General features: G+C 42.0%; 1 protein-coding gene across 1 annotated transcript; it reads right to left on the minus strand.

The window, feature by feature from the left end:
* Positions 1-295: 295 nt before the first annotated feature.
* Positions 296-11,215, minus strand: LOC109464924. The gene is made up of 12 exons (XM_019762035.1): positions 11,071-11,215; positions 8,607-8,733; positions 8,107-8,196; positions 7,680-7,778; positions 7,110-7,208; positions 5,407-5,502; positions 4,936-5,002; positions 3,401-4,312; positions 2,860-2,975; positions 2,518-2,667; positions 2,219-2,417; positions 296-1,761 (listed from the first exon to the last, which is right to left on the minus strand). Exons 2-12 carry the CDS (start codon positions 8,622-8,624, stop codon positions 566-568), a joined length of 3,042 nt encoding a protein of 1,013 aa, XP_019617594.1. The 5' UTR covers positions 8,625-8,733; positions 11,071-11,215; the 3' UTR covers positions 296-565.
* Positions 11,216-12,116: the final 901 nt, after the last annotated feature.

Here is a 12,116-nt window from a genome sequence, read left to right on the forward strand (position 1 = left end):
TTGATTTTCGCCCGATCTCAAAAAAAAAAAAAAGAAAGATCACGTATTCCGAGGCTCTGGCCTGGCTTTAGGCCTGGGTAGTGCATGGTGGTCATAACTCTGGTTGACGGCAGCCAGGCTACCGAAGCTCCAAGACTCAAGAACTCAGTACATACGTACAGCAGTATCGATTCATATATTCCGCAAAAATCCAGCATGTGTCGGCCTGTCGTATACGTCGCTATGTAATGCGCCAAATTCACAATACCAGGTTTGTATTTCTGTGGTTTTGTAGCATTTTTATTTTTGGCCGGATTTTTATTTTTTTCGCCTGCGCGCACTAGTTTGGGGGTCTTCAGAGGATGTCATCCATAAAATTAAATCGGTGTGGCCTTATAAAGTAAGAAATGTTGATTGTTCTCAAAGTGGGGATACCTGTTCATGATTCAGCACGAGTGACATAAGGATCCAGATTCGAATCAAGTACAAATTGTGGGTTCTGGTGGCCAAAACTTTAAGATTTAAGGCCAGTGAAATCAAGTCAGATTGTGACCTGAGTTATGGGTGAAATTCTGTGGTTAAAATCTCAGCCCTCTAGGCCAAAGGTTTGGAGGAGCTTGCTGTGTGATGCAGCCCAGTACTCTGAGTCCAGAAGCTTCTGCTTCAAACTTTGTGCTGCTTGAAACTCCCTTCTTCCATCCTGCAGTATGTCGATGACACGATCAGCCAACGTTTGGGCAGCTTTGTCACCATCCTCATCGATCTTAACGATCGTGCGGTCGAACTCGGGGTCTTGCTTCTTCAGGAACTCTGCAAGACCAGATTTGTTGGAAATCACAACTGGCACCCCTGCGGCGATGGCCTCCAGACCAATCAGTCCGAATGGCTCTGCACGAGACGGCATCAGGACGACATCGGCCTTTCCCATGTCCTCACACAGCTCTTCCTGTGTGGCGTACTCCAGGGGAGTGAAGAAGACGATGTTACGCGTATTGGCTTCAATGATGCTCCTGCTTGCTTGAAAATCGTCACGTCTGATGCCTCGAAGTCGCCACTTTGTGTGGGGTAGTTTGTTGATCACCATGCCCATGGTCTCCGCAGACAGATCAACGCCTTTCAGCCTCTCCACACCCTTGACCCTGCCGATGGACAGCACCACTTTTGTTTTTGTGTCAACGGGTGGCTTCAGTTTCATATCGATGAAGATGTCAGAAGGCTTTGGCAGGAGCTCGTGATGTTTAAGTGTTAGCTGCTTTGTCTGATGCCTGTAGTAGTCATACATCAATGGACCAACCGAGAAGATGACATCAGCATGTCGTAGGTCATCCAGAATGTTACCGATCTCCTCTTCAATTTTCAACACCTTCTCATCATCCTTGTACTGACTGGTGTCTTCTGGCATCACGTGAGTGACCTGAATGACTTTGGCGTCAGGAAAGCGTTCCTTGATCCGTCTTGCTGCGTGGCTTGTGACGTGTACGTGGCCCACAATGAAGTCTACGTGTGAGGGAAGGTCTGGATATCTGGTCTGGTGGTCAAAGGTCAGCCAGGAGAGCTCTTCCTTTCTCAGATCACGTTTAAACCTTTCTGGGAAAACCAGCTGAATTCCATCCTCATCCGCGTCTTCCTTGTCTTGTTGTGTGGCATTCAGGACTGTGCAAAGGACCTTTGCTCCTTTTGAAGCCAGAAAGCACCCCATCTGTCGGTTGACTGTGGATATACCACCCTTGCTGGTCCCATACTCATCATTGAGCAGCAGCACCAAAGGCCTTCTTCCAGATCCTAGAAATCAGGTCAAAAACAAGAAAACACTCACTTACCTGGTCACCTGAAATTGCTTTATTTACACGTATGTCAAAAACCATCTTGTGAAGCTAATACTAACGTAAACCATTTCAAAGTATTTGAATGTATAGATGTGGAGAAAATATCAGGATTTTTTAAATTTGTAAAAAGTACAAGCTGCAGGTAGTTGGCAACATCCTATTGTGTGTGAGAGCTTTACATCAACTGAAGTATCTATATCAGCAGCCATTTAGCATCTTGCATATATTACAGAATATCTTAAATTTGAATACTGACTGTGGCTGAGAGCTGCCTATATTTGACTCAGTAAGTTTTAAGCTGCCTGGTGTTTTTGTTAATCCCTGTATTTTCCTATCATTCTTTTTGATCAATGTTGTAAAAAAAATTCTACTGCCAGTAAACAAAAAAAAAACAGAAGGCAAGGAGACTGTACCAGGTTGCTCGGCTCCATCTTGACTTGTTGACTTCTGGCTGCCTTGTAGTTTTTCCACCAGAGCTTTCAAACTTTGGTTTTCCTCCATCAGCTGTGCCAGCTGCTCCTCCTGACGCCCCTCACCAGAAGACCCTCCGGCTGCCGGGCGCTTGGCTGGTGGCCCGCCTGATGTATCTGCTGGCCGCTTAACTGGCTGGGCCTGTAAAAGCAAGCAAATTGGAACTTTTTAGCAATACATGTAGGTAGATATAGAAAAATATGGTAAATTGTACACGTTGAAGCCAACTTGGTGCCAATACCTTAACCATGCCTGCCTCCTTTGCCAGACGGTCCATACCAAAGTCACTCAGCTCCTGCTGAAGCTTGTCCATGGACGCTTCACTGTCTGTCTCCATCCACTTCAACAGCACCTTGTTGGCCTGAGACCTTGCCGTTTGGGTCTTTGAAGCCTAACAGTAGAAGGGTAAAAATACAATGACGCAAGGATTGTTGTGTTTTGTAGAAAGTATAACACTTACCGACTAGTAGTAGCAACATTCATACACATCAAGTGTATAGAATATACTCTCAAAAACAATCATAGCCACCTTTCAGACTCAAACAAAACATTCATCAAATGTTATCAGAACCAAAATATTTACTTGGATAATGTTCAGCTCATCTGCAGAAAGCCCAAGTGCTCCGGCCAGATCCTCCACCTCGTGTGTTTTGGTCACGTTTTGCGAGAAACGGGAGAAGAGCTTCCTCAGCTCTTTATCTATAATAGAAGAAACATTGACATTATTTGTGATGCATTGTTGGCATCCTTTCGTCTCTTGAGACGATGGAGTATGCGCCGTGGTTCAGGATGTCTTCATGCATTGCCTGTTGTGATGCATTATAACTGCAATAACATACATTTCAATTTTAAAAATTATTTTAAAAGTATGCAGTATAGAGTGGATAACTTTTGATTTTAAGCAAAATTCATGATCTAAGTGATAAAAAATCATATCATGTACACCCACATGACTGTTTACACACAGTGCAATCTTCATGTTTTTTTAGTCTCTTGATCTTATCGATATTGAGGCACATCGATAACTGCTGGTTCTGCAGCAAAAATATATGTACCTACAAATGCTGCCAGAGGCACATCAATCTTTAATAATAAATAATCTTGCCTTTCCCCTCGGTACATACCTTCCTTTTTCTTTAGCTCTGTTCTGACGAAGTCCATGATGGCAGCTGTGCCTTTCTCACAGACATCAGGAGGGGGATATGTCAGGGGGTTGTCTTTCATGTTCATCTCCACAAGTCGGGCCATTCGGCTCAGAGTCAGGGGAAGGCGGGAAATCCTGTTATCTGACAAGTGGAGCTGCCTGATGTTGGACAGGTTCATGATTTGTTCAGGAACTGATGTGAATCTGTTTCCAGCAATGTTTAGCTCCAACAGTTCTGACAGTTCCCCAACACCATCCGGCAGTGACTCCAGGCCACTCTCCCGAAGATCTAAGACTTGTAGGTTCTTCAGTCTGCCGATGTCTTCAGGTACAAGTGAAGGTTTGCCCTCCCCAGCCCAGTTCCCCATGTATAGCTTCTCCAGACCCTCCAGCTGCAGCACCTGTCTGGGGAACTCATCAAACTGACAATTACTGATATAAAGCCACGTCAGTCCTGTGAGCTTAGATATCTTGTCAGGGAGACACTTGAGGGGGTTGCCACTGATGTCCAAGACCTGAAGGTGAAGAAGTGAACAGACTTCTTCTGGTATCTCTTTGAATACATTGTTCCAGATGTTGAGATACTGAAGTTGTTTTAACCTGGAGAATCCATCAGGCAATGTCTCCAACTTGTTGTGTGACAAGTCCATGTGCTGTAGGTTAGGTAACGTGGTGATTGTTTGGGGCACTTGTGTCAGCAGGTTGTTGTCAAGTTTAAGTTCACGAAGCTTCTGTAGTTGCCCTATCTCCTCAGGTATGCTCTTCAGCCTGTTGTCAGACAGGACAAGACGTTCGACATCTCTGTTGTCAAACACCTCGGCTGGCACGGAGGTCAGTCCTTTGTCACGGAGGTTGATAGTGAGCAAGCCATCAACCACTTTAGGTTGGAGAGCTAAAAAAGTTGGAAAGAAATTTCTTTCAAATAAACTTTACAGGTTTTAGTGGATGCAGAAAAGATTTCAAAGCACATGTGACGGTATTGATACTAGTTATTATATATATGTGTGTGTGTGTGTGTGTGTGTGTGTGTGTGTATACAACTTCACTAGAAAGCAGATAAAGAACAGAGATAGAATACAGAATAATATATTATTGCAACATGATCCTACCTTAGTTATTAAACAATATAATGCAACATACTAGTGATCGAGAGAGTGGGGGGGGGAGAGTAACTGAGAGAGGGGGGGAGAACAAAAAGAGAGAAAATGTTATGACATCATCATGACATTTACACAGAACAGGATAACTGTACTCCTCTATCAGAAACCATCAGTTTGCAATGGAAAATACATCACCAGACAGCGCTGTTGAGATGCTTCGTCTGCCCTGATGTCTTACCCTGCAGGAAACAACAGGATTTCAACAGTTTGAATTTTATAATTCTATACCATGCTTTAGGCAAATTAGAACAAAATGTATAACAAGTGTAACAAGTGTTTGACATGATATGTACCAGTAATGCAGTAGTTACAAGCCACATGTTTTACTACCAGTAATGAATGTATTTTGGGCTTACTTTGAACAACTGGAACACCTGCTGCACATCCTCTTGTACTGCAACTTCTTCTGCTGACTCCTTATCCTGTAGGTTAAGTCAACACAAAGTCTTACAGGGTATGCCTGGAAAGCAGTGCGTATAGCAATGAGTTGTCCACCCTGTCTAAATAAAACAGATATAAATCAATGAACACATCCATGAGCCTGCATCCATGAAGCCAACAACACTAAACAATGATCGTAACATATTGATGCTTGCCTTTTTTATGTTTTTGTTGCAAAAAAAGGAGTTTGTCATAAGATGATGTTATTTATTCTCTTGATTTATCTCAGAATGACTACTATGTCAGCTACATTGTAAGTCTAAAATACAACATCTAACAACATAATGCAGCATGAAACAGTTAGATACACGTTAGTGATGTCCCCTTCCTCAGTGCCAATGATTGTTATGTGACATGTGATAATGTCCAAAACACAGTCACTTACATCGTTCCTTATGACAGTGTTGGCTCCAGCCCTCAGCAGTACTCTGACACACTCGGGGTGTCCTCTCCTTGCTGCTGCATGAAGGGGAGTCTCATTCTGTAGTACAGCAAATTTTGAGATGGTCAAATTTTAAGGCTCTGCACACTGAACATAACAGTCTGCCCATGTAAGGCCACACCGATTTAATTTTATAGATGACATCCTCTGAAGACCCCCAAACTAGTGCGCGCGGGCGAATAAAAAAAAATTCCGGCCAAAAAATAAAAATGCTACCAAACCAGTGGGGAATACAAAGCTGGTATTGTGAATTTGCGGCAGTACATAGCGACATATACGACAAGCCGGCACAACCTGGCTTTTTGCGGCATTTATGAATCGGTACTGTACTTATGTACTGAGTTCTTGAGTCGAGCTTCGAATTCGATAGCCTAGGTGCCCGGCTCAGTTTTGTCGCTGACTACCTTGGACTACCCATGCCTAGAGCCAGGTCAGAGCCTCGGTGGAGGTGATCTTTTTTTATATTTCAGTCCATACCAATTGGTATGGATGAAATATATTGTGTTCTCTCATGTTTCTCCTTCTTCTTCTTCTCCTGCCAAACAGTCAAAGGGATTCAACTCCACCATCATTCAGCCAAATGACTTGAAATTTGGCATGGAGGTAGAGTGGGCCAATACCCCCAGGCGTTTTTTTCATTTTTTTGATACATGCCTTAGAAAAATTTTTATGAAGGTTTTTTGGGGCGTTTTTTGACAAAAAATGGATTTTTGGATCCTGAGCCCTGGTTTTACAACCAAATGATCTGAAATTCGGTATAAGGGTACCTTGAACATGTGTCTACAGAATAGCAGTCACATATTTGGCATACACTACTTCCAAATGACTCATTTGGAGGAGTTTAATGGCTATTTTCAGCAAAAAAAGGGCCAAAAGTGCTATACCCGTTCCATGTTCTATCTAAAGAATGGCTCGTTCCATCTGCCGTTGGCCATGGAACATGTGTTCCATTGCGGGTTACCTGAGGTCACATTGCATGTAAGTCGTGCGCAATGACCCACACATTCAATTTTATGTGCCTAAGACCTTCAAAATGTATCAAATCTCATCATTGTTAGTATTTTCATACCTGTAATAAGACTAGTAAAGCTTTCGAGATTCAATAAGACTCAGTTACATAGCTACTATATAATTCATTTATTTGAGAGTCTTTGCCAGTTTTGCACTGGGGTAAGTTTGGAATAGTCCACTTTTGCGTGGGAGGGAAATGGACTGAAATATGCTGTATTTGCTCCCAAGCAAATGTCGGCCTCTCTAGTTTTTTTTTTTTGAGGGCGACGGGAAAATCAATGCGCGCGCGGATGTCATCCATAAAATTAAGTCGGTGTGGCCTAACCAAATGACTACACAGGCCCCTTTTAAGTCCCCCACAGAAGTCCTGGTTCAAAAATTTAACCTGAAAGTTGGGCCAACACAAGGCAAGTAGCACAAGTGAGGCTCCAACCAATACATGTGGCTTGTATCAATGTAGCCTTCAGCTGTAAGTGAAGCCTGTACAACAGTAACTGTGAATCAGTAGACTACAGCATGCCCTGATAGGACACCGGGATGATTATCATTTTCTATGCCTTGTGGTTTCCTTCAAAATACAAACTAAGGACAGGCACTGTGAGTTAGACAGACTCTGATGTAAACAGCAAAGTTACCAAGTCGCTTCGTGCATCGATTGTTGCTCCAGCTGTGAGTAAAGCCTGTACAGTTCCTGTGTGGCCGTGCTCGGATGCACAGTGGAGAGCAGTCCCTCCCTGTACAGAGACAAGAGTAGAGGAGCTCCATGTAAGACATGTCTTGTACCAACCATGACTTCTGCAGAACTTCCAGTATAGTGTAAGAACATGGATGACATGAAGAAGGTCAAGATCTGATGGTGATCTGATGTAAAGATCAAGGTCATCTGTAAACATCTTTTCTTTAATGATGAAAGGAAAACTAAGTTTCATAAAGTCACTTGACAACTTCATAAAGAATGTTGCCATTAACATTTAGTAATAGGTGACTAAGTGTTTGACAATCGTTCATATAAAGCCCGTACAGTATACTATGAACAAAGTAAAATAAAAACAAACAAACAAACAAACGATTCCTATGAGTATAGCACAGTACCTGACAGTCATGACATCAGTGGCTTTATTATTTACTAGTATCATTGATACAAAGTCAGGACAGGCACAGTTAGACAGACTCTTACTGTAAGTAAACTGTTACAGCAAAGTTACCCAGTAGTTTCGTGCGTCGACTGTTGCTCCAGCTGTGAGTAAAGCCTGTACAGTTCCTGTGTGGCCGTACCTGGATGCAGAGTGGAGAGCAGTCCATTCCTGTACAGACACAAGAGTAGAGGAGCTTCATGTAAGATTAGGGTTCAGACATGTACTTGTACCAACAATGACTTCTGCAGCCTTCCAGGAACTTCCCGTATAGTGTAAGTACATGGAGAAAATTGTTCAAGATGCACTTACTAATAGATATAAACAGTGGCTTGAACTTTATATAACTTATTTATAAGGAAAGCTTGAAAGAATCAGTAGCACAAAGAGGTGTTGTGATGTAAAGATCAACTTCATCTGTTTAAACACTCCACAGTGTTTCAAAATCCTTTCATGAATTTGTTGTATACAATATAATTAATGTTATATAATAACTTACGCTGTTGTCGGCAGCATTGACATTGACTCCCTCGGCCAGGAGCTGTTTAACTCTGTCCTCCTCACCTCGCCCGGCAGCTTTTCTCAGCTCCTGTACAACAGAAACATCCAGACATCATGAAACTACTTTGAAGAAACCGGAGCATGAAAAGAGCTTTAAGTGCTTGAGACTTAATAGTTCCTGTACAACATAAACATCGAAGAGCTTATATAAATTAATGGTTCAAGACTTAAGAGTGATCTTATTCTATATATTCATGTGACGATTCTCAACATCCAACACGTCATTTACAACTAAGTCAGAGCAAAGGTCAAGGTATAATACCTTTCAAAAAATTTTTTTTGTTTGTTGGTGGTGGAAAAAGTTGGACAATTGACCTGCTCATTATACTTCAGGGTTTCTACTGGTTCAGGGTGCATTTTTCTACTTTGTGCAGTCAGGCTAGTTAAGCTATGTTTGTTCTTGCTGACTGTAGACTTGAGAAGAAGAGTTTCACCAACCTGTTCTTTCTTCTCCATGAGTTTTTTTGCCGTAGTTCTACTGTTGTGAAACACACTGATGTATCCTGGTGATGTCCTAAGTCTGCTGGGCCAGATTTAGTCCATTCTGATGCAGTTTTCCTGCATTCTATATAAGGCCACAGCAAGTAAATTTTATGGATGACATCCTCTGCAGACTCCAAATCTAATGGGAGCGGGCGAAAAAAAAAACAAGGCGGGCCGAAAAAAACAAGGTTCCTACATTTTTAAATTTTGACTCAATCATTCTACAGATGGTTTTGATTCAGTGGGAACATCACATATACACAGCCAGCATCACATATCACTGCATCAAAGTAAGAAATAAAACATGAAATCAAAGCATTTTCTTGTCTCCTCTCTTCATAGTTATCTGCCATCCACCTTTCGGCATGGCAACAGACATCTTTGCCGAATTCGGCATGTTGACCACTGTCAGAAGGCAACAAAATTTCTTGTTTTTTTTTCTTCAAAATCAGGCGAAAATTAATGCGCGCGCCGATGTCATCCATAAAAATTACTTGCTGTGGCCTAAAAGGGTAAGATCACACCAGCAGTTATGGCCGCAGAACACAGTATTAATGGGCGACCCCCGGGGTCTATGACGCGGGTATAGAAAGTAGTGCAGACAAACCTCTTGCATCCTGGCCAGAGTGACTTATGTCAGAGGCAGCCATGAATGAACTGTGCTGTGTGGCATAGAAAGATATTGGCTTGTACACCGTATGATTTGGATTGGGAAGATTTCCCTGTTCGTGTATAAATGCGCGGCATTACATGTACGCAACCACGTTCCAGGGTGAGCCGACTGCAGTTCCGTTGACCCCGGTAGAGGGCCAAATCAAAGTGGTCGTCATTATGTAAAAAAACGATAGCTTTTTTTGGTTTTCAGTTATTTTGTAGAATATACCGTATATTTCAACATATTAGTTGGTCGTGATTCTCTAGTGCACCCTACTATAATTTTTATTGCGTCGAAGTGAGTCACCTCGGGTTGCTTAACTATAGGAATCCCCATAGGGCGAAAACTGTGTTCTGCCACCTTATGTAGTTACCGCTCCATCCGCCATTTTGGTTACAAGGTCAGAAGGTCACAGGTGCTTTTGTTGGGCACAGGTACCGTAACAAGGCAAACAACACAGTGTCGGCTCCTTTTGATTCGCTGTTCACAACAAAATGAACAAAATAAAGGAAATGTGGAAATGTGTCCCTTGTTTCTGATGTTTCTTATAAGTTGAGAAACTGCTAGCTTCAGTAACAGTCCCAAGGGCAACACAACACAGCAGGCGTCACGCATGCATGGACTCCCTGTGTGTGTATCAACACACATTAGCAGCAAACAATGTACCCAGATTCAGTTACAATAAGTCAAACTGGTTCATGTTTAACGTTTAATGGTTGTACTAAAAAAACACCTGGTGGAATGGTGTGAACTGCTTTAATAATACACAGTAAAGTAATACTACATGAATCACACAAGCTTGGATGTCACTTTTGTAAAGTTTTATGGCAGAAACATGTTTTATTTCATACTATTGAAAGGCTTTAGCATCTAAGTCAATCAAAAATCTTTTTCTCATTATTGTAGTGGAAGCCTGACCGAAACCTGAGGATAATAATGTAAAATGGTGTAAAAATATGGCTTTAAAGTTGTTGACATTTCTGAGCAAGAATGATTAAATTAAAAAAAGAATGGCCAAGATAACTTAAGCTCTGTGCAGCCCAGCTCTCAATAACAACATTTATCAACTGTTCACAGGGAACAGGTTAGCCGCGGCGACTGTTGCAGGGCTTCTCTTGCTTGCAGTCTTTTACATAGAAGCCCTGCAACATTCGCCGCGGCTAGGAACAGGTTAACTTGTCAATAGTATACCCTTTTCTCAATTTTACGGTATCTCACAGTAATTTAGTTCTTTGTAATAAGCGCTTTTTGTGTTTTAAAGCCTTCTCAATTCAGCCAAATATGGATGCTTACAGGCTTTTTTGTGTACTTGTATGGTACAAATAAACCAGTCTCTCTCTCTCTCTCTTTTTTGGCATCAGTAGAAAGGCTCAACAAACAGCACAACACCGCTCCTGCACTCCCGGTGGAACATGTGAGCTTACTAGTAACTGTATAACTCCGTGTGTACTGTAGTTCTGTACAACTACAAGTTTCAGGCAGGGGTGGGAGGGAAGGGGGGCTGGTACACGCCCACGCGTTCGTATTTCTTCCCTCAATAACCCCACAACCCGTATTCAAGATAAAATGTGGTACAAGAGTTTTTTTTTAGGTTCCAGTAGTTTACGTATTTTAAGCTGCTTGGTTCCAGAGTTCCAGTCTCTTTTTATAATACTTAAGTTTAAGCAATGGCGTTGTTTGAGGTGTTTAAAAGTGCCCCAAAGTTAAGAAGGAACCTTGCACGAGACCCTGAATCTACATCCCCTCAAGACTTTTCTGACTTACCTTAAAGTGTTCTAGGGAAGATTTTGAAGTTCTTTTGGCCTGTAGAAACCAACACGAGGGAAGAAGTTCCTCTTTTCTTTCCAAACCGTGCTTACTTCCGGGTTGGTCACGTGACGGCCACTCCCGGCAGGTGAGCTGTGCTGCAGTACCCAGATCGACGCCAGGCGGCGCTTGTGCGCAGAGGGTTCACAACGGTATCAAAATCATATGCGCGCAGAAATAAAGCTAGAATATCATCTTCTTACAGCCTCTTATGTTAATAAGGGAGTGGAGATGTTTCTAGTTTGTCTGTGTGCACATACATGTATGTCTCTGTGTGTCTACTAGTAATTGCCATACATTCATACAGTTGTGTCATTTCTCTGGGAAACTGGAAACACCATGCAAACCAGTGTGGCATCTCTGACTGCCTTATTGCCATGGTAACAGGTATGAAGTATTTGTGCCATGTTTCCAGCATAGAAGAACAAATATTTACATCCGATTCTGGTACCAAATGTGCTGTAAATTTACAACTCTTCAATGGAATAAATGAATAGCAATGCTGAACTGCAAGATCAAAATAAAAACTCTGTGTAGTCAGATTCAAATTTTCCTTCCAGACTACTTTCCAAATTTTCACCAGAAATGACAGAAAACTGAGGAAATGGTGTAACCATGATTTCAGCACCAAGGACAAACTCTTTGGCTACATTTAGAAATTTTCTAAAACTCTCACTAAACCCAAAATCGGACAAAACAAATGAAGTAAAAACTGTTTCAATGTCACTTAAGTTACATTAACCAATCAGAAACAACATGTGAGGGTGGTTGAAGGAAACCTCATTTTGTGTTCCTCTGTTGGAGACACAAAGAATGTGGCAGTGAACCTTCGTGATACCAACAATCCAGTCTCTAATTAATTTACGTGTGAGGATCATTGGATGTACCTTGAGTTATTAACCTTTGTCTTCACTTATATAACTAATGGTAGAAATTAATGAAAACTTCACTACTAGGTTTGCCATCTTTGATTGCCTTGTTGTCCCATCAACAGGCAAAAACTA

This window comes from Branchiostoma belcheri, unplaced genomic scaffold, assembly GCF_001625305.1.
Source record: "Branchiostoma belcheri isolate BF01 breed outbred unplaced genomic scaffold, Haploidv18h27 scaffold143, whole genome shotgun sequence".
NCBI classification, from domain to species: Eukaryota; Metazoa; Chordata; class Leptocardii; order Amphioxiformes; family Branchiostomatidae; genus Branchiostoma; species Branchiostoma belcheri.

Bases quoted from the DNA above. Each gene is read 5' to 3' on its own strand.
- LOC109464924 (XM_019762035.1), bottom strand. The intron at 2,668-2,859 runs GTAAATATTTTG...TTCTACTGTTAG, and splicing joins ATGAGCTGAACATTATCCAA to GCTTCAAAGACCCAAACGGC. The intron at 1,762-2,218 runs GTACAGTCTCCT...CCTGATTTCTAG, and splicing joins AGATGGAGCCGAGCAACCTG to GATCTGGAAGAAGGCCTTTG.